This window comes from Homalodisca vitripennis, chromosome 1, assembly GCF_021130785.1.
Source record: "Homalodisca vitripennis isolate AUS2020 chromosome 1, UT_GWSS_2.1, whole genome shotgun sequence".
Lineage (NCBI taxonomy): Eukaryota > Metazoa > Arthropoda > Insecta > Hemiptera > Cicadellidae > Homalodisca > Homalodisca vitripennis.
The window spans coordinates 145573242-145599786 of NC_060207.1; the positions used below are offsets into that span (position 1 = coordinate 145573242).

The following is a 26545-nucleotide window of genomic DNA, read 5'->3' on the forward strand; positions in this document are numbered from 1 at the left end:
TAACCGATCTTCCTTTTCGGACCTGCCTGGACTGCTCAGACAAGCCTGGTAATATATCTAACCAGTTAAATTAAAACGTAGGCTAAAACATGGAATCAATTGAAATTCATGTTGGAACAAGTGGAATTCTTAACTGTATGTATTTAAAGTATGTAATTTATGTTTGTTGACACTATAACTTAATAACTACTAATCCTCGTCTCCAATTCTGTTACTCAATATTTCTTCAACTTTGGCTACATGGGCTGGAAAATTGGGATCCAAAAGACATTGTTGTATCATCTTGCCAATATTTTCTTCTGATAGAACTAGATCTGCAACAATAAAAATTAGTAATTTTAAATTCTGATATTCTTATACTTGTATTATGTAGTTATTAATGCTACTTTCAAAAGCTTTTTTTTACACTGCACATTAACAAACACTTTGGTATTGCAATTGAAAAACAGAAGTGTTACTTTTTCATACGTATCAATGTAAAAAACCTGATAAAGGCAATTACAGCAGCTTTTATTATGTTCTAGCAGTTACCCTCGGCTTCACATGCAATTTCATACGTTTGCACTTGTATGAGCACTTCTGGTTCAAGTGAATTATTTTTGACACTAATGTTGAGTTTGCCTTCTTCCCACAATCAAGAAAATATGTTAAAAAGCGTATAACTATGGCCAATGTGATTAACTTCGATGTTATTTTATGTTCCATTGCTGATTTTGCCTCTTTTCTGATCAAGAAAATATATACATACACAGCTCTGAGAACCCTACTTTTGTCCAAAGACAACTAATTTGGGTTTGATAACAGTCTTTAAATGTAAAGTAAAGGTTACTACATTGTTTCTTATATCTACACTGCTATCAGTACCCACTCCTTTGCACGCAATTTAGTAGGCATTGCATGTGTGTGACTACCGCTGGTTCAAGTGAATTATATTTCCAACGCCAATGTTCAGTTTGCCTTGTTGTCACAATCAAGGAAATACAGCAAACATTTCATATTTATGGCCATTCTAATATACTTAGATAGTAACATTGTCTTTTAGGTCTAATACTTAATATTTGATAAAGATATACAGCTAAAAGTACATTAACAATGACACTACGTGTTTGTTTCTTTATAAACTGAGAAATATTGTTAATATTTTAGATCATTTAGAGCTGGAATAGTACATTAACTGAAAAGCACAGTCCAGCGAACTTTCATCTAGCATAGTTTTTGCCATCTGCTTCAAAGTGTCAAATTGTGACCATCTTGATTTCGGGCATTTTGTAAAATAGACGAGTACTTACCTAATCGCTGAAATCTAAAACAGTGTTAAAAATATTTGTACTCACTATAGATTTAACAAATTGAAAATAATAAAAAATATTTACATAGAACAGTTACATTACATTACAGATTACATTAGAAGTGATCTTTTAAATAATATTTCACAACTTTAAGAGACCAAAGTGGGATTTTGTCACTACTTTAAAGACCAGTGGAGCGTAGCCCGGAGGGAGTTTTGAAATTAGAATAGGCCTATATTCATCCCAGGGACTCTAAGAATGTCCATGTCCAATTTCAGTGCAATCAGTTGAATAGTTTAAGCATGGAAACAAAACAAACGAGGCACTTTTACCTTTATAATATTAGGATATTGTATAAACATGAAAATACTTTTATTAATAAAGCAAATTAGATTACTTTTCTTTGAAAACAAATACAAATGCAGTAGTAACAGTACAGTTAGTTCTAGGATTAATTATTCCAGTTCACAATGTATAAAAATTTTGAATATTAGGATATTTTCAGCCTTAATATGAAAAGCAATCTTTTGTCAGGAGATACTAAACTTATTTTTTTCAGGGGTTCAAAACCTTGCATGTTGGTTATTATTGCCTGAGAGGTGTCAAACTGAAGCTGACTGAGCCAACTGTGCATTATGTATAAAATTATGAGTGAGGGATCAATAGTGCATGTTTGGTTTTGTAACCATATTCTGCTATTTTTATTATTTTGTACATGGAAAAATTCGGTCCCAAACCAAACATGCAATACAATTCAACAAAAAAATCACTTGTTACAATTCCTAAATATTATCAAAGGATGATAAGGGAAACTTTAAAAATAACAAAGAAAGGTAATAACTTCAACAAAGAAGACAGCACTAAGTTATCAAAACGTTGGTAGCCTGTGGTAAAGAGATAATTAATTGGTTCAGCCCAATAACGTTATATTTTTTTTCCTTTTCTACTCACCTTTGTATGCTGATTAGCACAGCTGGCTCAGTCAGTTTTAGTTTGACATCTATTGACTTAAGATGGAGCTCAACAGCAATGCCAAAATATCTCAAGATTGTAAATTGTGTTACCAATGTTTTGAAGTGGTGAGAAAACTTCATGAAACCCACTGGATGCATAAGCAAAGAATAGCAACTTTACAATGTTACAGTACAGTTCTGATAACTTGAACTAACTGTATACTGAAACTATTGCAAACTCATAATTACATTAATTATCACAACATTAATTTGGAAAGATCGTGTTGTATAAAGCATACAAGGCATATCCAAAAAGTTAATTATATTGAGGCTCTCACACCTAGAAGGCCTTTTTTCCTATATGTTGGCTACACTGACGTGGAGCCTGATTCCTGCCCTCCACAACAAAACCCGTTTCGAGGTCAGTACGTTAAGGACTGTCGATGCGACAATACATTTCCTGAAAATGTCAATCAAATCTCCCGCCAAGTGTGAAATACGCAGCATCATCCATTATCTCGTTTGGAAGAGACAAATTCCTGTTGAGGTTTATGTTGAGTAAAAACTGCATAATTTCAAACGATGGATGGGAGAAATTTCTCTCTAAGTAGCTACTTTGTAGCGTCTAAAAAATTCTTGATCCACCTCCACTCGATTCAACTTGTGTTGGACTGTCAACTGTTTTTGGACCAGTTTTTACCTCATTATAAACCTCAACTGGATTTTTTCCCTTCCTAATGAGATAACGGATGATACCACGTATTTTGGACAGGCAGGAGTTTGGAATAACAGTTTTTCAAGAAACTTATTGTTTCATCGACAGTTCTCAAACCAGGTAGCTGGTTTTTTGGCCTGGAAGAGGCTTGGAACATAGCTTCCCTCACCTTCTTCCAAGGTGACATATCTGAGATAGTGCCCACTATTCTCCCTAACATGGGATCTCAATAGGAGGTGGCTCCTGCCCCCAAACCTACCCATCCTGAATAATCTGTCACTCTGTAAGCAGTGCAAAAGCCTTTTAAGGACAAAGTTCAATGAGAGGTTTCCTCAGCTTATTGTCCTAAGTAAAAAATACATTTTTATTGTGTTTGGGCCATAAATTACAATTTTATAAACATGGCCTTTCATCCTTTTTTGCTTTATAACACATGTTTCTGCTCCATATGTTGAGACTGATACACAACACATACATTGTACTTTTTAAAATATTAAAAAAAATGAAATCTTTAGAAAAGCAGCCACATTTCTACAGACTCTGGATTTTCTGTTACCTGTTTAATCCATTTTTTACTATTTAATTTAGCTGTACAATCCTTATCTTCTCTAGGTATGCAATCTAATTTTACCTACCTGCATAGGGCATGAAATTCCCTACAAATCAAATCAAATCAAATTATTTATTTTTCTCAAGAAACATAATGCACATAGCAATATTATGAAAAACAATTATGTATATCAAGTCAACAAATATCACTTTACAAAATATACTTTTTTCCCAGGCTGACCTATATACTAACTTAACTTTTAAACTTATTATAACATTTTTACTAAAAATAAAATACAACTTCGAGAAAAATATAGGGCCCCTAAGATTATAATTAATCTGATTAGCTGTTCCTTCATTAAAATAAAACCAGAAATAAACTTAAAGTTTTCAGAGCTCAGAGCGAAACAGTTTATTTAAAATAGAAGTAGAAATTTTAAATCATCTAACATCACAATCAATACGTGTGCTTACTGCCTATTATTAAATTTCAGATAATAACAAAATTACTATTTATAAACAAAATAAAACCAGATAATACTACTTTTAGTAAACAACTAATCAACCAACTTTAACGCAGTTTTGAAATATAAATTGAACAATAATTAAATATAACTAACTTACTATTTGTAAAATAAACTATTTGTATATAAACTTACGCTTTATATACAAGGAAGCATGTTTTGTTTGGTCCAAATTTTTATTCTTGTTTTGCAATAAATAAATAAAAAAACAGCTTTGCAGCCTTTTCCACATCTTAATAAAACTGCTGCTACTTATAAATTATGTCAACGAGTAACAGAAATGTTAAAAAAATACTTCATTAGATTTTTTTTCAATTTTAAAAATTTTCAAATTAAGCTTTACCAAAAATACGAAATTTTAAATTTATACCTATCAAAATATTACTAATATTGAATATAATTAAATAAAGTATTTATATATTGTTTTTAAGAAGTTACCAAGTGATGATCTGAGACATCCCTGACACTGCGTTCCCATGTCAGCAACCATATCACACGAAATGAAAATATTTTTTGTCTAACCTTGAAAATAGACTATTTTATTGAGAAATAAAATTTAAAATAACTCTGTGATTTATCTTGTATTTCACTCTAAAACATTAGACATATGCTATAATTCAACATTTTTCTTATAACAGATATTTTTAAATGTAATGTCATCACGGACTGCCTCCATGATGATGTCACTAGCCCTTCTAGGATAGAGTAAGAAGAAGAATAAGAATAAGAATATGTTTTTTATTGTCGTTCAGGCTTACAAAAGCATTGACAAAGTTATTTATATTGAGCAGTAATGCCATGTCACTAACCTACTTAAATAAATAATATAAGGATATTTAAAGTTACAACAAATAAGTCAATAAATAAAAAACAGTTAAAAATGTATTACTTAATAAAATCTTAACAACTTAATCTCTATGAAAACTAGAGATCAAAATAACAATAGAAACAATATAAGTTATACATACATAAACAAAACATAAATTTATTTATTAATAAAATTAGACAAAACACTTATTATAAAACGTTAATAAATAATTAAGTACAGTTGCACAGTATAAAAATAAATTCTTAGTTTAAAAATTGATCACAGACAGTAAAAAAAATTCATTTAAAGAATAAAAGGGATTGTTGAGTAACCACTTATAAAATTTGTGTTTTAAATATCTTCACTGAATTTTCATTTATAAGGTGAATAACCTTGTTGTACACTTTAATAGACAATACAATATGACTAGATAAAGATTTGCTTAGTCTGTGATACTCAATTACTGCCTTATTCTTGTTACGAGTATTGTGGTCATGAATTTTCATTTGTTAAATTTTAAACAAGTCATGATTCTTCAAAATGAAAGTAATCAAATCAAATATATATAAGTTTATGATTGTTTGCACTTCTAATTTAGTGAACAAAGGTCTACAGTGAGCTTTTGTATCTGATTTTTGTTATTACTCTAATTGCTTTTTTTTTGAAGAATTAAAATTTCATCGATCCTAGAACAGTTGCCAAATAAAATTAAACCATATCGAAAAACTGATTGAAAATAAGCATAATAAGCTGTTTTCAGATAGTGACTTGGTACACAACTTGTTAATTGTTTTAAAAGATATATAACTCTTGATAATTTTGAGGATATATAATCTATATGAGCCTGCCAACTTAACTTATTATCAATGTAGATTTCCTAAAAATTTAGTCCTGGAAACCCTATCCTTGTCAATATTATTGCTGTCCATAGTTCTTAACGTAAATACATCTTTTGAGTTTTATTTTCATTGAGCAAAAATCCATTTGTTCTGAACCAAGAAGCAGCATCTGTTATAGTGGCTTGAGATAGTAAATTAAGTTCATTCACATTATTGGCAGTATTTTAGGAATGTAGTATCATCAGCATATAAAAATGATTTTGTGTTTAATGAGTTTGGCAAATCATTAATGCTAATTAAAAATAAGAGTGGTCCCAACACAGATCCTTGAGGTACTCCCCATTCAACAAAAACATCCTTGGATGTTTCACCATTAACTGAAACTGACTGCAAACGGTTCTTAAGATTAAGATTCAAAAAATTTTAGAGGTGTACCAGAAATACCATAATATTTCAACTTCAATAAAAGGTCATCATGATTTACACAATCAAAAGCCTTACTCAAGTCACAAAAAGTAACCTGAGCAAAGGCTTTATTTTCAAATGTCAAAAGGATTTCTCTTACCAGCCTGTCCACAGCATCAATTGTCGATCTTCCCTTTCTAAATCCAAACTGAGAAAATTGTTAGGTAGTTATTATTTTCAAAGAAGAAGCTAACCTGATCATATATACTATCAGTTCAAACACAGCTTGGCTATAATATAGGGATTAATGATACTGGACGATAACTCTCGGGTTCATCCCGCTCCCCTTTTTTAAAAATCGGACATATTTTTGATTTTTTTAATTTTGTTTGGAAAGACACCTTCCATTAAACACTGGTTGAAACTAAATGACAGAGGTTCAGCAATAGTGTGTATTATATTTTTTTAATAAATTATTAGAGATGTTGTATATATCTTTACTATCTGTATTGTTAAGCCTTTTTTGTTGCATGTATAACATCATCCGCTGAAATTAATTTCCATTCAAAATGTCTATGATCAATATTAACCTTATTTACTAATTCATTAACACTTATGCTTGGTTTACTTATGCTTTGTTTAACTTCCTTAACACAATTGATAAAATAATCATTAAAAGTAATCTGGTGGTAATTTAATTTTGTGATGTCTGGAGCTATTACTATTATTATTTATTATTTTCCATGCGGCCTTGCATTTATTATTACTTTTTTTCAATTGTATTTGCATTGTACTTAAGCTTGGCTTCACTAATTGCATATTTATATTGCTTTTTCAACACTGTCAACTGTGCTACAGAGTTATGTGTTCTCAGTTTACCTAAAAACAATAACTTTTCCTTCATTTTTTGCAAGGTCAGTGGTATACCACTTGTTATTTACTTGTCTGGAAGAACTGGTTCCAGCTCGTTTTAGGACTATAAAAAATTGTAAGAACCTCAAAATTACTTCTAATATCATTTCAAAAATCTGGTTTGCATCTTTATATGTAAACTTGAGATAAAGACTATTCCAGTCAAATTGAGACAAGGCTGTCTATTAAATCTAACACAGCAGAGTTAGGTAATACAAACTTAAGATAATCTGTTTGCATACAAGTTAAATTATTAAAACTTAAATCTATACAATTAATACAAAGTAACAAACCAACATGATCCGAGTATGGAAAATCAAAAAAGTTACAAAACTCTAACTGATGTCTAGCACAGTTAATAAAAATATTATCCAGGCAATTCTTACCCGTGTTGCAGCTGAATTTAGGCAATAAAAATTGTTTTGTCTCAGTACATTAAGAAATTGTTTCACTGTTTTTTGTACAGTTATTTATATTAAATTTATTGTTTACGTCTCCACCGGCTACCACTGTATAATTGGGATATTGAGTTAAAAGTGACAGCATTTTATCCAGGTTATCAAGAAAAATATCTGCATCTCCTGATGGGGAATGGTATAACAAACCACTATCAATTTTAAATTGTCAATAATTACTGCAGAAGCTTCAAAATGTACCTCCACACCAATGTTTCCCAGATCAAGGGACCTTGCCTGAACATAATCTTTTAACAAAAATTACTGTCCTCCTCTTAATTTCTCATTTCCTGCAGAAGGCACTAACACAGCGATAACCTACTGGAAATGTTAAAACTAATTTCTAATTGTTTTAGCCAATGCTCCGATATACAAATAAAAATCTAATTTTTTTAAGTTAACCAGGAAACTTTCATCTAAAAGTGTTATCTTACCATCCAGACCCTGAATATTTAAAAATAAAAAACCTATTTGTGCAAAACTGTACTTTTTTATGTTCAGTTACTAAACTATTTAGCCTACTGTTTCTCACTTGTCTAAAAAACCATTATGTCCAGAACTCAGTGTCTGTGCTGGTATTGAAGAATGTTCTAAATTATGCTCTTCCTCTTCTTCAGGTGGCTTTGTATGTTCTTCAGATTCCCCCTCCATGCAAAGATACGCTCGTCTCTTCGAATACTGACTGCTCTCCGTCCATTCTTGCTACAGCCTCACAGATCTTCTGCACAAGCCATTGTTTTCCTTTGTTGTTAAAGTGCATCCCGTGTTCTTGTATGAAGTTGTCTATCCGCCTTGCTAGCCTCCACCAAAGTTACATTTTCGAGTCCATCACACAATATTTTTTAACTCAATATTGACTCTTCGTGTTTCAGCATTAACACAGGACCAGCTGGCCAAATCATATCTGTTAGGTAGGTCTATGAGAACAACCTTTGACTTTTTATAATTCTTCAACCTGTTACTTACAATGTCAATCATTGTGTTACCTTCATTGCGTGCTACATCGTTTGTGCCACAGGAGATCACTAAAATATCATCAGAGTTTAACTTTTCCCCTTCAATGTTATGTTGATTCAAGACTTGGGCAGCACGACCACCTGGCTTGATAAAACCATAGGCTTCATATTTCTTTACATGTTTGTTTAAGTTCCATGCTAAAATCTCTTCCGTGACTGTCAGCTAATAACAACATTCTTTTATGTTCCATTGGTTCTACTTTATCAGATCCTTCCTTATCATGACAAATACTTTCTTGCTCATCTGTAGAGCTGAGTATGTCAAATGGATTACATGTCTCTAATGTATCCTGTGAGCAGGTTACATTCTGCAACCCTCTTGCATTCCTTACGCACTCAGAAACTTTACTATTCCTGCGTTTATAAACCACAGTTGTGAAAATCACTGTTGTTAGTTAAGTCACAATCTGATGGTGGAGGGAAACAGTTAAGACACACTGAACCATGTTTAATCGGTATATGATACTTTGCTCTGTAATTCCTCATTATCCTTCTGCAATATCTCAATTGTGGCCTCGAGAGATTTAATAGATGATAAGATATTTTGTAGTTCATCTTTGTAGATCGTACATTTTGTACAAAAATTATTCTTTTTCATACAGTTTTAGTTTTAATTCCTCTCTCTCATCTTCAGCTTGATAAATAATTGCTTCTTTTTGTTCCTCTAATATTTTTAATTTATTTTTTCAAAAAGATTTTATTATTTTGATTTTTTCTTCTTCGTCATTTTTTAATTGTCTTTTTAACTCTTTGATAAGCTCGTCTTTTTTAATTATTTCTTCTTCAAGTTCAGATTCAAGAGTTAATTTCCTGTATTTTATGTCATGCAATTCCTGTTTCAGACCCTCATTTTCATTAAGTAGAGCTGTCCCTTATTTCGGCCGCAAGTGTTTAGGGAATGTTCCAGTTCAGGATTATTAACTTCTATCACATCATTTTGAAATTCTCCTTTTGTCAATTGCTGCACACAAGAGGGACATTTCCACTCTTCTAATTCCCTTTTGCTTAAACTTTTAACAGCTGAATAGGGCAAATTTTATACACCTAAAATGTAGCCATTTGTCACAATAACCTGTACAAAAATACTCCTCCATGCTTTACGATCCGTCCACAATTTCCCACAACTTTCCTTGTTAAGATCAGCTTGATCCATTGCAGTATAAATACTGATTACTCTTCCTTCACAATATTAAAAATTTCACTTAGAACTTCAATTTATATGCCTAATATATTAATTTTATGACTTTATTAAAAAAAAAAACCAATTAATCAAATGTATTTAAAAGGGATTCACACTCAGTTCAGTTCCGTCTACGTATATATATATATATATATATACAGAGTATATTTTTCCTTTTTTACTATAGTATCTTATCCAGCCAGTTAAGTTTAAACAAATAATAAATTTATTAGCTGTTAGTTTAAAGTCTGAAGATAAACATATAGATGTAAAAATTGATCAAATAAAAATAATTTTTTGTGAATACAGACAGTTGAAGGGAAAAAACAAATAATCTTTATGAAGCAAAAAGTTCAACTAATGTCTTGTGGAATTGAACCTAGTATCTTCAGTGTACTAGTCCTGAACCTTACCACTCAGCTATCATGTCTGAATAACCCAAGTCTGTTACAGGTGCATATTAAAAAGATCACTGTATTGATAATCTTATGAGATAAGTTCAGGCTCATAAACAAAGGCAAAGGTCCAGTTCAGATCACTTCACTTATCAGTCCTTATCTCAAGACCCTTCTTATCTTCTGTAGGAAATAGATATAAATGTAAAAATAATTATGGAAAAACCTAATTTTGCACCTTCCTGTTAAATTTTGCATAAATAAACAATGTAATAATGATGTGGGTTACTTACTGTTTTCACTTTCATATACAATTTATATAAAACTTTTTTAATAAAAACCAACAATATTAACTAGAAAAGAAAGAGCAGATCCTGCACACAAACCTGCACAAAACACTGCACTGTTTACTGTTAACCCATAGGTACGCAAAAAAACATCTACATAGCATTATATTAATAGCAAAAGCCATTACTGTATTATTATTTTTCCAAATTGTTAAATTCCAGATATAGACTAATCAGTGATAAAGTATTTTCAAAATTCAGCTATCTATATTTGGACTTGTAAGATTCTTTCCCAAGTTGTCAAATGTTTTAATTTAATATCATTTAGCCAGTCAGTTATTCATCACAACTACAATGTTATATTTCTCAGAATCAATATTGAATACACACATACAGTATATATACAGGGTGGTGCAAAAAGAACACATGGATTTGAATAGCATAGTATCAGTGGAAGGGAGCTAGCTGTCAATGAACACTGAGTGAAGCCTTTTTGTAGCTTAGAGTGTCCAGTTTTAGTAGCAATGACACAGTGGAACGTAACACGATATTTCGTTGGGTAAACTCGTTTCATGGGCAACAACTTGAAGCTTTAGGTATCAACACGGCAGAAATATATTTAGCAGGATGGAGCACAGCCCACACAAGAAATGCATCTGTGGAAGTCTTTAGAGAAATGTTTCTTTCACGAGACTTCAAAGAATGGTGTCACTGAAATTCAAAGTTTATCATCGTAAACCTCGTTCACTCAAAAATTTGAAATCTGCAATGTGTAAATAAATTGCTGCTGTATCACAGGACACTTTGACAAAAGTTAAAGAGAACTTTGAAGAAAGACTATTAATGTGTATTAACGTAGAAGACGCCATATTTAGGATGTCACTTATTTTCAAAAAATAATTTTAAAGCTTTGGAATTCTTAATACCCAATTCTCGAATTGGGTTGTTTGCTGATTGTTGTTGTTTTAATAAAATTATTGTGTGATTAAAATAAACTTACTTATATCAATTTAAAATTAATGCGTTCTTTTTGCGCCACCCTTTATATACTTATTTACTAATTGTATGTATGTTGAAAATATATAATATTATACATATTGTTCTGTCCCTAATTGCCAGTGTCTGTAATAATACCTGTGTCTTTGGAGACATTAGACTGTGTCTGTAAGAGTTCCTTAATTACTTGATTTAATGTCTTTGACATTTCTTCGTTTGGTTTTGGTTGAACTCCTGAAAAAATAATCGTAAGTTTTTAAGGCATTCATAATGTTAGGAATATATATACACATTAGGAATTTCAGCATACTAGTTACAAAACATCATGATAACTACAATTATTAATGAACTTTAAAAACTAAATGTTAATGCTAAACAATATAGCAGGTTTATAATCCCTAATAATTGTTGTAACTAATTTGGAAATTTACTGATAACAACATTTACATAATATACTAATTTTTTACACTATCGTTTATGTAATATTTTCATTATTAACTATTAATCATGACAATGCTCATATGAACAATGCTTATACATATTGATGAAATTTAGATAAGCTTCAGTTATTTCTCTCTTGTGTATTCAAAAAAATAGCCTTATTAGTCTTACTGCATTAAGGTATTATAATTTTAAAGAAGAGCCCATTAATTTGATGGTTAATTATTACAGTAATTAAAAATTAATTTTACCTTTTCCTCCTGAACTTTTATGTTGAGTGACAGGTATGAATTTTCTCAATTCCCCAACAGCTTCTAGACAATTATCATACTTTGTTCTTTCAACAGTATCTCCAAAGGTTATTCTGAATTTTGACACTGAATCCTATAACAGAACCATAAAAGAATCAGAATATTTTGTATTAATAATCATATAGATTCCAAATAGAATCAAGATTTAAATTTTATAGTGGACTCAGGTCAGATCTCGAAAGTTCTTACTCAAAGTTCTTCAAGAGAGTAAAAAGGTTGGTCCACGTGCAATTCTTACAGTGCTATTGTAAGTGAGTGCAGTCTTTTGTGTTGCAGTTCTTGTGGTAGTGTGTTGTAAGTTTACTGCCAATGTAAGATGGTTTAGATTCATACAGTTTTAGAAGGTGTGCTGGAAGGTTGTGTGTTTCACCATTTATTGTATTGGTCAATACTTGTTTCTTAGCAGATCTTCTCCATCAGCATACATTACAACTTCTAGTATCTATAGAGCAACTATTGTCGTAACTTTCAAGGATTTAGAAGCATCTCTGCAACTTTCCAGGTGATGTAGACCTGCTAGGACTCAGACTTTTTCTTGATAATCAGAATTCTTTTTAGACTTGATGTTTTACTGCTCCATATAGCAAGGCCATATCATAAATGGATTTCATAAAAAGAGGAATAGGCTGATCTAGCTGTGTCAGTTTTGCTAAAGAATTTGATCTTTTTATCATATATAGGCTAGTATTCAGTTTTTGTTAAGGGTATCTTTATGTGGTTTCCATGTCATATTACTATCTATAGTCAGGCCCAGGAACTTAACATGTGACTCCATTTGTACATCAGGAACAATTTGAACTTCTGATGCTCATCCTCCAATTGCTATATGACGGGTTTTAGTTGGGTTTATAACAAGGTCGTTTCCATAGCAGTATTTGTATGCTTGTATGTTTAGAGAAACATAAGATGACACTCCTAAGTGGTCTGATGATTGTTCGCTTAGAAGCAGAGTTGCATCATCGGCATACATTATAGGGATGCTGAATTCTCCCAAATACTGAGGCAAGTCGTTTATGACGATAAGGATAAGTTTATGACATAAGCAATCAAAAGCCTTACTTAGGTCAAGTGAAATCGCCGCTTATAAATTACCTGCTTCCAAGTTATCAATAATGGTTTCGGTTAGCTTGTTTATTGTTGTAGTTGTTAATTTTCCAATGGGGAAGCGATGCCGGCCATTATTAAGTGTGTTAATTTTGTCACAGTGTTAGAACAATTTTTTCACGAACTAGAAAAATTTTAAATACTGAAATATGTCTGTAATTGTTGACATGGGGGTTTTTTCACCACTTTTGAACTTGAGTAAACTTTCTAACACTTTCAGTCTTGTGGGGAACTTTCCTTCTTTAAAACTTTGATTGAAAATTATGACAAGGAGTAAAGTAAGCTTATGTACACAATTAATGTTTCAGGGTTTTTAAAGATATCCCATCTAGACCAACATTATTTTGTTAAATTGGATATGATTTCCCTGACTTCTGCTGTGTTTGTATCTGCAATGTCATTGAGTTTAGGATTACGTTCTTGCACTGTAGGTATATTGCCTCTCAGAATCTGAGATTTTCCTTAGAGTTTCTTCCGCTATTCTTGTGAACTATGTATTAAAACAGGTAGCTACTCTTTTTGGACTAGATATTAACTATATGTTTATATGTAGTATGAATTCTGTTGTCTCTTCTCTTTGTTTCGTGCATTTTCCAAAGAGATTTCCCATACTGCCTTTGATTTGTTTTCTGCCTTACACATATATATGTCTGAGCAGCTTTATTCTTTGGTCATAGCTTTTCTTCTTCATATTTGCCTCTTCTTTATGAGTCTGATTGATCGCCTGTCACTTCATATCCACTTTGATGTGTTAAGTAGTCTTTTTTTTAATCTAAGTGTTTCCTTTGGCTATAAAGTGTTTTGGCTTATGCTTTCTTTTGGGCCTTTTCTTTTTCCTGAGATATGCTGCATATAAGGCTTGTGATAGGCTGTTTATAAATATACTATATGCCTCTTCATTAGTTGGGGCTTTAACAAAATCCTATGTTTCATTTGAAAGAAATTTTTTAAGTTCATCCAGATTTTCTAGTTGCAAGTTTCTACATACCTTGGTACGTTGTTTAACGGGGGTGTTAAGAAGAGTGTACAAAGTTGTGAAGTGTGATCAGAGAGTCTTGCCTCTATTACTTTGCTTGATACGGATTTTTCATCTTAAATTTTGTTGCAAATACAATCTATTGAAGTTCTTGAGTGTTGAGTTATCCAAGTGGGTGGGATGTACAACCTGTGTGTGTTGGGATGCAAGTAGTTAATTTAGGGAACTGATTTTCTGTTTGTATTGAGAGTATCAATTTTAATATCCCCATAATAATTGTAGAAGAGTTATCTATTTTAGTGCTATCAGAAGGTTGAAAGTCTACTTAATGCCTTATCCATTTGCATCCTGTGGTCTGTAAATTCTTAAGTTGTTAAGACAAGCCTTGTTCAACAAGGCTGTGATATTTCTCTTTGTTCTGTATGCTCCATGAGATGCTTTTCCACAAATATTGCAACTCTCTCTTTTCTCTAATGTTCTCTACTAAGCGTGATTTCAGACAGTATCCTGATATTAATTGTCCATTTTCGATTTTGTGTGATTTCAGTCCATGTTCACTCAGGATTATTACATTTGGCATTGGTTTTTGTCTTTATAAAGTGTATTAATGTTTTATTGGAAACTTCTTGTATGTTTTGGTGGAGTGTAGTTTCCTGGCTCTTACTTAAAGATTGTTGTTAAGTATTTTTTAACAAATTCTTTGATAATTTCAGATAGTTCAAACTTTGTGGATGTTTGTAGCAAGATTCACATATACAAAATTGAAATAGTATAATTTATTTATTAAATTTGCATTTAAAAATATTTGTAATTCATAATATACCATTTATAAATTATTTTTAGATTGGTAAATTCTCTTGATTATTTTTCTCCATGGTTGTAGAATGAAGGATTATTTACATATAATGCACCGTTACAACTGGAATGTAATAACAAAGATACTTCAATACATTTTTTCACAAATTGTACCATTTATTGAATGTAGCATAGGAATTACCTTATGTTTGATGGCTATTCCAAGATGACATCTGTTGTAGAAAGCCTCGACATCAGAACTAGTGAGGCACACAGATTCAACAGCAGTTTCTTTGTTTATAACCAAAATCTCGAGTCCCTGAATAATAATAGGGTTTATTAACTTCATGCCCATTTTATATTGGAATAATACCATTAACAGTATACAAGTGTAATCATTATTTTAAATAAACTTTATGTTGATTTTGAGCCATTCTGACTTGCCTTAAATAATATTTAACAATTGAATGTGGTGGATGCATTCCAGCCATCCTAAAGTCGGTACATGATTCGTGTCACAGTGAATGTGTTAACAATGTGTTCTGTGGCTAGAGATGTATCAATTACATTGACTGCTGTGGACACAACTTACTTCTATTTCAGATATCCTACAGTTGGTACATCATTTGTGTTTGAATTACGGTATCAATCAACTTAATATTTTATTATAATATTTAAAATTCCTTAAAAATGGTGCTGAAAACATATTTCTTATTCTATTGTAAAAAGTTCAAATTACAAATGTTTGATTTACAATTACGTACAATATGATAAGTTTGAGATTGAGTAGCAAGAATCCTTTGAGAAAATTGTCAACTTATGTACCAAATCAACTTGAAAGTTATTGTGCAATTAATTTCAAAAAGAATTTTTTACACTGCATTCATTTGATGTAATACATCCACTCTTACATTTCACAGTTTTACAGCTGTAATTTTAAGTGAAAAAAATAGTTTACTTTCGCTTTCACTATAGTGTTTGGCTTACAAAATCCTTCCAAACGATATATAGGTTTGTCTTAATATTTTTATTTGGCTTTAAAACATCCAGCAATTATTAGGTGAACAGATCATTGCGATGACTTGACTTGCAGGACTGGCTCAAAGGACTGTCAGTTACCCAAAGTGTATTTTCTAGTAAACATGCAAACACTCTATAATATTCGAAGTTAATTTTTTTAAATAAAAAAGTATATGAAATGACTTTAAAATAGTTTTATTTGTAACAATCTATTAACTTAAGCCAAATCTCCACTGAGCAGTATAAGATTTGGCTAAAGAAACCTTGGTTTCTTGAATATTATTGTAACATTCTTGTATATTCTCATATTACTAATAGTTAGTACCTGTAAAAGAAGCCAACAGTTCCCTTTTTCAGTTGATAAGTCCATCCACATTTTAGTATCTCTTTCCCATCTACAATACTTTTCCAATGGCCATTTCCCTGAAAACAATTCAGTAATAAATTTAAATATCATTAAAGTAGTCATTTGTTAATTCATCATATATAACTTTGAATAAATATATAGTTCCAACAAGTCATATGTCCAATAACTATTATGTTTGCTGTTGCCTACTACAATAAAACTTAATTTTTATACTGTTGTATCAACTAAAAAATATATTCTGAATTTACTCTGAAAACTGTATTTATTGTAGGCACAAAAGACCACAATATTTTGACTTTATGGCTAAAAATATTGTTTATCTTAACTATTCCCAAATATTTTCCATTGTTTTGTTTTGTTTTAAAAACATTTTCTTTCCAGTGACAATTTAAACATTTATTTGAATTGGAACCGTCAAAGCTTATGTTGTATAGTTAAAGTACATACACAATGAGTGTGATTAGTTTTGTTAGCATTATTACTATAAATAACTAATCTTTATAGATCAGGGATGGCTCAGTGGTTAGACAAACTAAGAAACTTGCAATTTATTGTATATGAGCACTATAATAACACTGATGAGACATCATTTTATTAACACTTCTGACATCTCATTCACTGAATGAGATCTATACAATGTTTAGACATACGATGATACCAAAATAGGCGGGTGGCAGTGAATACGCTTTTGTCAGATATGGACCAATCAAAGTGGGCTAAGGTCACTTACTGCTCTGCACTATATGGCAATACTGCAGGCATACACTGCCACACCAGCGCCATACCACACTTTCTCTGTTAGTTATTTTTTTTCTCTTAGGACGAGAAACTGAGAAACCTCTCATTGCATTTAGTCCTAAAAGGAACTTTGCTCTTGCTTTCGGAATAACAGTTTAAGTTTCATAAATACCGTGGTTTACACAGTTAACAACCCAATAGTTCGCAAGGACAGATTTTGTACTGTTTTTTTGTTTCTAAAACCATACTGAATCTTTTATTTCTAAGTTTATGAAATTCAATATTTAAAATAATTGAAAACAAATTTGTATTAAAGATAACAATTGTAAATATTTATGTCACAAAAGTTCTTGAAGTTCTCTTCTTGAAAATTAGTATAATTTCTAAATATTTGAGATTTTGTGGAACGATTCTGGTTGATAATGACAATTTATAATGTTAGAAAGGAGTGGAGGCATAGTATCAAAAGATAATTTTACTATCTTTATCAAACTCTCATCCCAGCCAGTTGAGTTTGTATTTTTAGGTTGAGAATAAGCTATATCCTTTAGCTCTAATAAGGAGTATTTTAAATTCTCAATTCAATTAGTTTCTCTGCAATACAGTTAAACCACCTGTTTAGGGACTCCTTACATTCAATTTACCAATAATGTTAGCAAAATGGAAGCTGAAGTGCTCGAATATTTCCTTGGGGTCTGTAATCTTTATGTTACCTATGACTAATTTAAGAGTGGCTATGCAGAAAATTATTTCGAAGAAGGCTGACAATGGAGGTATAAAATAACCAGCTGGTTTAGGAGGTAGAAAATACTCTTCTAAAACAGGAACTCAAGAATATTCCTCTAAAAAATTGTTGATTTTAAAGACCAAATATGTTCTAACTTTTAACTAACTACATAATGCAATTTTAATGCTTGTCTTTTAACATTTCAGGGGGGCTTGAGCCCCCTCAACCTTATATTTGACTATGAATTCAGAGCATTCTTTCTCATTCTTACATTTCAATTAGTAGAGATTGAAGGCTTATAGGCTACTCAGTGTTGGGCTAGATTAGTTTTATTCATAAATATGACAAAACACCATGCATAGTTATGAATAACTAAGTGTGAAGTGGTGATAGTTTCCTGATTGGATGTTTAGAACTTATGTTTCGGTAGGCCGTATTGTTTAGAGCATTTGGCCTTGAAAATACAAAACAGGTCATTCCTAATATGGATGGAAAACGTTGTTTTAAAAGTTAACCTACTAGAATGAATTCCTATATTATAAATGCTTAATAACTTCTAATAACATTTTGATAATTACTTATTTCAGTCTCTGGTCTCTTTGAGGCAAATAAAACAAGTTTCAGCAATAGTTGTGGGGAGAGTATTTTAATTTGTATTGCCACGGGAAATGAAATGTCTTAAATAATACAACCATACACTTAAAAATAATGTGAAGTTACTGAGAATCATAAACATAATAGTATCGTTAGGCCTATATGAATAAATATACTTCACCAAAGAAATATTAATCAACTTCTGAAATTAGGTAACAATAGCACCAATATTCTATGTAGCCTAATTTGAATATGGCAAAACCTTAAATAAACAATTTATAAATCTAATCCATTTCCAAACAGTAAATAATAGACATTAATAACCTAGCCTACTAGTAATAATGTCAAATATTTATATAAATAAATAATTTAATTTGTAAGCAGTTTAAATATAACTAAAATAAGTACTTGGAGTGGATTTGAGTGAAATAAAAAATGAAAACAAGTTATAATAAAGTACATATAACATATTTATTCAAGAATTCGCACTTTCTTTAGGTGGACATCTGAACATGAATATTGATAATGCTTACTTGCATTCCCCACTGAATCCATATTTCAAGCGAAATTGATTTAGACTATTTCTTCTCGCCTTGTGTTTACTACTTTCCAAATAAAAGCGTTATTTAAGCGTCAATCTACTACAAAACCGGAAGTTTAATGAGAAGGGCGATAAGCGCAACCGGTTTTTGTATCGATTAGTATAACCATCGATACTTAATAATTATTTATCGAATACGCGTTTATAAATAATAATAATAAATAATTTATTTCCCCAAAATAACAAGCTGAATATTACAAACAAATATTATTGCCAGTGCTTAAAAATAAATAATACTATGACATAACGTATTTACAATAGCAACAAATACAAAAAAATGTTTTGTACTTATTTTATTTCTAATTTATGTACTTAGAGTAATAAAATATAAAAAGTAGGTTACTTCCTTTTAGGTTTTTTCTTTTTTAAACTAATCATTAGCCCAATAAATTTACACAATAAGGGAAATTTAGGTACCTCATAAGGCTGTGTCTGTGTTGGGGATACTATATACAAAGAGAGTAAAATATAAATAGCAGAAATGAGCAAGAATGAAATGATAAAAATGAGTTATTGCAGCTTATGTAGTAAATAATGTACTATTACGTTTCAAAGTTTAAATTTAGTATAACTATTATGCTGTATTAAATAAAAGGATTTATTCATGATTTACAATTAAAACATTAGATTTAAGACATGTGAAATTAAATATTATAAATAATTATTTTATAATACTCTAACGTGTCTATTTAAATATTATTATAACTTAGCAGACAAGACTAACCATACACTAATTTATTATCTTAAACATATACTTAATATCATTTTGACCGATCAACCATACTCTAATTTTTTAGAAAATATATTTATTTTCTACTATTTTTGACTAATTTTGGCAATAAATTATATGTCCTCGGAGCTATAAAAGAAACAAAATTTTGTAAAATGTGTTTTTTGAGGCTTTGGTACACAAAAGTTATTTGCATTTCTTAATTTCATTTCTTCTTTATTTACTTTTTCAGAGCATTACCACTTCTAATATAAAACAATTTTAATACTTTATACATGTACATATAACGAAGGAGTAATATGTTCATGCTTACAAATAAGGGATAAGAATGTTCCCTAAAATTAGCTTTGGTCATTAGTCTTATAAAAATTATTATGTATTGTTATTAATGTTCCTAAATTTGTGATATAAGTTCCGCCCCAGCAGGAGAGAGCATAATCAAGCCTGCTATGAATAAATTAAAGAAAAGTAAACCGTGCAAAGTACGTACGTCTGATGGGCATAATTGTCTAAGAAAATTATAAATACGTTGATTCATCAAGTTTCCCTTCAAAATTACTATGTGTGGTTTCCAATTCAGTTCCCCTATCTAATACGACTCCCATAAACTTAATAGTATCAACCCCCCTAATGTTGAAACAAAAATCATCACAAAACGTTGGAACCTCTAAGCAGTTTAAACATATGTACACTAGCGGATTTTGAGTTGTTTTTTCTCCCCTAAGGCTAAAATGTATATAATGTGTTTTCTCTAGACTTAGCACCATTTTATTAACTTGGAACCACCACCTCAACAATATCAGATCGGAATTGATATGCTGCTCTACATCAACACGACTATTTTCAATATAACACAAGGCAGTGTCGTCAGCAAATGATGTAACATATCCTTTGAACTTGGCATTGCGAAGATCATTTATGTAAATCAAAAACAAAATCGGGCCCAACACCGATTCCTGTGGGACTCCGTGCTCAATTTCCCCAAAATCACTCAAAAGTCCATTTATCCTAACCCTCTGCTTTCTCGATTTTAAATAGCTGCAAAACCAGAAAATCGTGCACAAGAAATATAAAAACAGCCTATCTGACGCTGACTATATTTCCTGTAGGACTGTTAGATATCGATGCAAAGCTCTAGCTAGATTGTGTCACAATAAATATTTGAATGGTATTAATGATGTCACAAAAAACCCTAAATGTTTTTGGGGTCATATGAAGTCTCTGTGTAAAGCTAACGCCACTCCCAATAAGCTTCATTATGACCAGATCACTGTGGATGAACCACAACGAATGTGTGAACTGTTCACTGATTATTTCGCTACTGTGTATGCCCTTCCCATGAAACATAATGGTGCTTATTCATATGATTCCAAAGTCAACGGCTCATCTTGGCATATACAGTATCTGCTGAATAGGTTGAGAAAAAGCTCTGCTATCTGGACAGTGCAAAGGGCGCTGGACCTGATAATATTACTCCAGCTGCTCTTAAGGCGTGTGGTTCCACCATTGCTCCTGTCTACCTACTTCAACCAGCTCCTGAAAATGGGCATATTTCCCAAAGTTTTGATACCTGTTCACAAATCTGTTGCTGTGTCCGATGTCAAAAATTACAGGCATGTAGTAGTCCAGTCAGTTATTGCTTAAGTCTTCGAGGCCTTGATACTGGACGTTTTGTCCTTCACCTTCAAGAACTTAATTATTGCGGAGCAACACGGGTTTTGTCCTGAGAGATCTACGGTTACCAACCTGTGCGTCTTCATTAATTATGTGTATTTTGTCTTCTCTAACCGTCATCAAGTGGACTGCATATACTTGGATTTTGCTAAAGCTTTTGATAGTCAGTCATGCCCACCTAATCTTTAAACTTAAAACGCTTGGAGTTGCTGGCCTTGTTTTGTAATGATTCCAGAGTTATTTGACCGGTCGCACTTTACAAGTGAAGTTTGCTTCGTCCCTTTCTGTTTCTGTGGTGCAAGCTACGTCTGTTGTGCCCCAAGGGTCACACCTGGGCCCCTTTCTGTTTAATCTGTTTATAAATTAATGACATTGGCAGGCTCTTGGATTGCAATGTTTTACTGTTCGCAGATGGCATAAAGATCTTTCTGGAGGTGTCATCATTTAGCCAGCAGTATATTCTCTACAAAATACTTCAATAACGTTGTTTTATGGTGTAAGGAGAACACTATGCGGCCAAATGTCAAGTGAGGACGTTTGGGAGATCAAAATCTTTGCTTCCTTTTGATTACCATCTGCATGGAGAACTGCTGAAAAGGGTTACTATGGTTAGGAACTTGCGGCTGTGTTTTTCACCTAGTCTTGATCCGGGAGAGCAAATAGCAGTTATCTGCGCTAAGGTCAATAAAGTATTGGGAATTATTGCCTGTGCATCAAGAAATGCGTTTTCACTTGGTACCATCAAGTTACTGTACGTGACACTTGTGCGCCCAATCTTGGAATATGGGTCTGTGATTTGGGCAATTTATCAGGATGGACATTGCTGTTTACTTGATAATGTACAGACACGCTTTCTTCGTTTGATGGGTGTTAGGAGTGGTCTTAATTACTCTGATGTCGACGTCCATGAAATTGCTAATCAGTACAGTATTAATTCCCTCTCTTCCAGAAGAATTGCCTTGGATCTGATTTTCCTATTCAAGGTTGTTAAAGGCTTACTTAACAGCCCCGAGCTCCATCAGCTGATCGACATCCATATTCCACAGAGAACTCGCCTGATACAGACTTTTAGCAGACATCACCATCACACTGTGTAAGCCTACCACAGCACAGTCCCTCGTCTTATGCGCTTGGGAAATGCCTCTCAACTGAAGTTCTTTGGAATGACCCTCCAGACTTTCAGGAGGCAAGCCCTCTCGCTTCCATCTGAGTCTGATAAATTTACTTTCTAAGTCGTTATATTATATTATTGCTCATAGTGTTGTATACCTTATCTTCTATATTTTGTTATTGTTATTAGATTCCATTACCTTATATAGTCTATTAATGTTATTTATTATCACGAGTTTACTGGTTGCTTTATGTTAATGTACGTTGACGTTGTTTCATTGTTACTGTTATGTTTGCTATTGCTATTATTGTTAATACTGTTATTATCATTTATATGATTTTCCTCGTATTAACACTATTTATTGAACCACTATTTTAGTATACTAAGTTTGCTTATTGATTTGGCTTATAGCTACACATGTTGGTTGGTGTGTTTGCAACATGTTATTGTATTGTTCCTTATTGATACTTTTGTATTTTTTTCTATAATATATATTGTTATCTTAATATCCTTATATGTAAAATGGTATATTGTCGTTAATGAATAAATAAAAATAAGAAACACAGATTATTGAATTCGGTTCCCATTGAAATAACCAACAACCACTCCGATTCCGATTCAAAACCTTGTGTGGATTCTATTTACAAAACGTGTATTCCTTTATTCTCTGTTAAATTTATTTTACATTGTTCTTGTTTTTCGTTGTCAAAATATGGGAATAATGGTTGTTGAAATACAGTAAGCTTTGCCGTAGATTATTAAAAGGATTTGCCTTAAAATATTTACAGGAAATTAGAATTGTCAGTCCTTGACCATTCGATTGTTTGATTATGCTGTATCAAAATCACTAGCAGAATCATGCGAGAGCTTTATAGCCAGGCCGGAGGCGTTCCTGCTCTGGTCCTCTGGAATTGCTATTTGTTAATTTGGTAGGTACTATCTCGGGAAATGGCCCCTCGTTCGTTGCCAGCATTTGGTAGTCATTCATGGTTAATACTTCCTTCTCGTTTTGGACACTCTTAAAATTGTCAATAGAATCCATAAAAATAACCATGATAACCACGTAATAATCCATGGTAAACTCAATACCGTATGTACAGGAAATTATAATATATGATGCATATTAAAATTGTCTATAGAATCTACGTACTCGTTTAATTATGCGAGTTGTAATCGATAATTTTAATGTTTACCTATAATTTTAGAAGATATTGATGTTTTTCATTGATATTAATCTAGATTTAGCCGCAAGTAGCATAGGGTAAAGAATTTAAAACACTATCGGGCCGGAGTGTGCTATTTTACTCAGCTGCCTGAATACGGGTTATATAAGTCTAAACACGAAGTAGCGATGCATATTTCTTCTGAATTATGCCACTTCAGCGTGGTTATAATGTTAAATAGTTGAAGTTAAGTTTTAAAACACGAACTATGTGACATTTTCATGGTGTATGTAGCCAAGAGGCATATATTTATCATCATTATAGCAACTTCAAATACTATTTATAATTATGACCAACAAAATTTAAACAATATCTTTTCTTCCAATACCACTATCTAAAAAAATAGTTGTATACTTGTATCATTCGATACAAAATTAAGAGATAATTTAGGGACAACTCAACAAAGAACTTAAAAAAGATGTAAAAATTATAAATTGCTAAATCTTTTAGCGAAAATTACGTTAATGTTTTAAAATGTAGTTCTTACACTACCTAGTTTTTCTTAGTCCACATGTATCAAAATCACATTATTCATTTACAGTTGGGAATTGATAAATGAAGTTAAATTATTGAAAAAATATAACCTCACCTGTAGTGCTGATGAGGAGTTTATTAAATAATATAATCAGTGACCTTAAAACTACAGTATTCATCTGAAAACATTGGGTTGCCTTAGAACTCTTCATTTTAGGGGGACCCTTACATTTTTCAAAAACGTCAAGTAATAATGCTTCTTTCCGGATTAACGAAAGTATAGTTGCTAATTTTAACTTCGTAAACCATTGGAGGTTATTCATTCACACTTGATTTATGTCCTATTTACTAAAATGCTGTTTATTACTGCCCTGCTTGTTGAAATTAATTTTAATTTATTTGATTGTAATATATATACGCGCACACGCTGATTTGAATAGACAAATATGTTTGCTGCTTTTATGCATGAAGAAGACATTATAGATTAGTATTAAATTTAAAACAATGTTAATAATAATAAAATTTATGTTCAAACCATTACCACGGATAAAAAACTCATATTAATAGATGAATTATTGTTAAATATAAGTTGAAGAAGTGGCGCACCCAGAAATCTTCTCTGGATACGGAAACCCTCCAGAGCAGTGGGAACTCCGGAAGCCCTGTTACGAAATACGAGGTTCTAAACTCATTACTTTATAGTACTTCTAAACTAATAAAAAGAGCGCAAAGATCATGTCAGAGTGTTTATAGTTTACAGTAAAACCACTCTACCACCAGGCAGTTTATGCAGGTATAATAAACATGTTCTACAACAAATACAGTTTGTATGAAGTGTATTTAACCCAAACAAAATTAATCATATCGTTAATAAAACATTAACGAAATAGTTAAGTTAAAATCACAAATTAAGACCACAGTTAAATCTTGATGTGTACTCTTTAGTCATAACGTGAAGATATCAGAGTTTAAAAAAGTTGACCACAAAGTAGTCTTAACACTTTGTACCCTAAGCCCGAGTATAGGTCGGCCCGCGTCGGCAGCGTCTGCTACCGGCGCCCGAGTAATAGCTTCATTGTATTATTTAGCTCAGTCATCTTACTTTTGGATTCAAACATTTTGATTATGTTCATTGGTTGTCTAAGTTCTTATTAGTTGGTTTTGAGATCCCTGGGTCACGTTTTAGTAACGAAATACGTATATTTTTCGTCGTACTACAAGCGAGTCTAGACAGCTGATCGTAGGCGCCGCGGCTGATCGTCGGCACTGTCAGTTTGCTTTGTAGTGTTTCATGTTGTGTGTTGTTGAGTCTTAGTGATGTCTTACTAAGTTTTCTACAAATCTTGCCGACAAATACTGAAGCAAATATTATTATAATGTATTCTAAATGTGAATTTAACTGTTTGTAAATAATCAGATCTTTACTTTCTTACTGAATGAAGTAAAGGCAAATGCAAGCAATGTGAAGCTATTCGTGTGTTTTGTTTTGTATTTACACTCGCTTTGTTCTTTCTTCTCGACTTTCCGTTGATTTCCTTTTATATTCTTGACTTATTACTTTCGAGTTTAAATAATATGGGTGATTAAATCAAAAGTGATGCAATTCGCGATCTTTTGTTTGACTCCGAATCAGAAAGTGACGATGATTTTGATAAACACCTGGGTCCAAATATTGATTTTATGAACGATCTAAACGAAAATGTGCGAGATCCTGTATTTGATTCAGACCATTGTGCTTTAAAAATGACCACACTAAGGCGAACTACCTGAACTAACAAGCTATGTAGCAAACACTTTTTTGTATTTTTTACATAACATTCAATATTATGTAATAATTTTATTTTGAAATAAACTTTATATTTGTATACATTTAAAAAAAGTATGTATCTCTATCTTTAAAAAGATATATAGTATAAGTTTATAACATAATTACTGTAATAACACAGAATTTTTTAAAAGCATCATAAAACCCCCAGGGAGCCACGCCGAAACATGTATTAAGGGCCCAGGGTACAAAGTGTTAATATAGAGCTACAATAATGAGTTATATTAAAGTTTAGCTTGTTTATTTATGCACTTTGGCTTATATAACTGCGTACTAAACATAACTTCCAGTTTCTATATAGATAACAACGAAAAATATCGGTCCTGACGTTTTCAGCTTTAAAGCGCGGATACTTGTGATCCGACTATAACCAAATGTTTATATGCGGCAGATAAAAGTGTACTGTAATTGAGTATATAATTTTAGAATAGTAAAGTTATCAAATTAATATCTTAATTGGGTATTCCACAAAATTTGGCATTGGTTAGTTATGGAGCTTTTAGTCATTATC

General features: G+C 31.7%; 1 protein-coding gene across 1 annotated transcript; it reads right to left on the reverse strand.

The window, feature by feature from the left end:
• Positions 1 to 111: 111 nt before the first annotated feature.
• On the reverse strand, positions 112 to 19185 carry LOC124373234. The gene is made up of 6 exons (XM_046831625.1): positions 18930 to 19185; positions 16296 to 16393; positions 15153 to 15269; positions 12016 to 12148; positions 11462 to 11557; positions 112 to 314 (listed from the first exon to the last, which is right to left on the reverse strand). Exons 1-6 carry the CDS (start codon positions 18949 to 18951, stop codon positions 190 to 192), a joined length of 591 nt encoding a protein of 196 aa, XP_046687581.1. The 5' UTR covers positions 18952 to 19185; the 3' UTR covers positions 112 to 189.
• Between the last annotated feature and the right edge of the window lie 7360 nt (positions 19186 to 26545).

What these genes read in the sequence shown, in the direction of transcription:
- LOC124373234 (XM_046831625.1), bottom strand. Translation starts at nt 18,951, where the DNA reads ATGGATTCAGTGGGGAATGCAA. An exon ending in GAATAGCCATCAAACATAAG is followed by an intron (nt 12,149 to 15,152) that starts GTAATTCCTATG and finishes GTTCTGTTATAG; the next exon opens with GATTCAGTGTCAAAATTCAG. An exon ending in TAATGTCTCCAAAGACACAG is followed by an intron (nt 315 to 11,461) that starts GTATTATTACAG and finishes TTATTGTTGCAG; the next exon opens with ATCTAGTTCTATCAGAAGAA.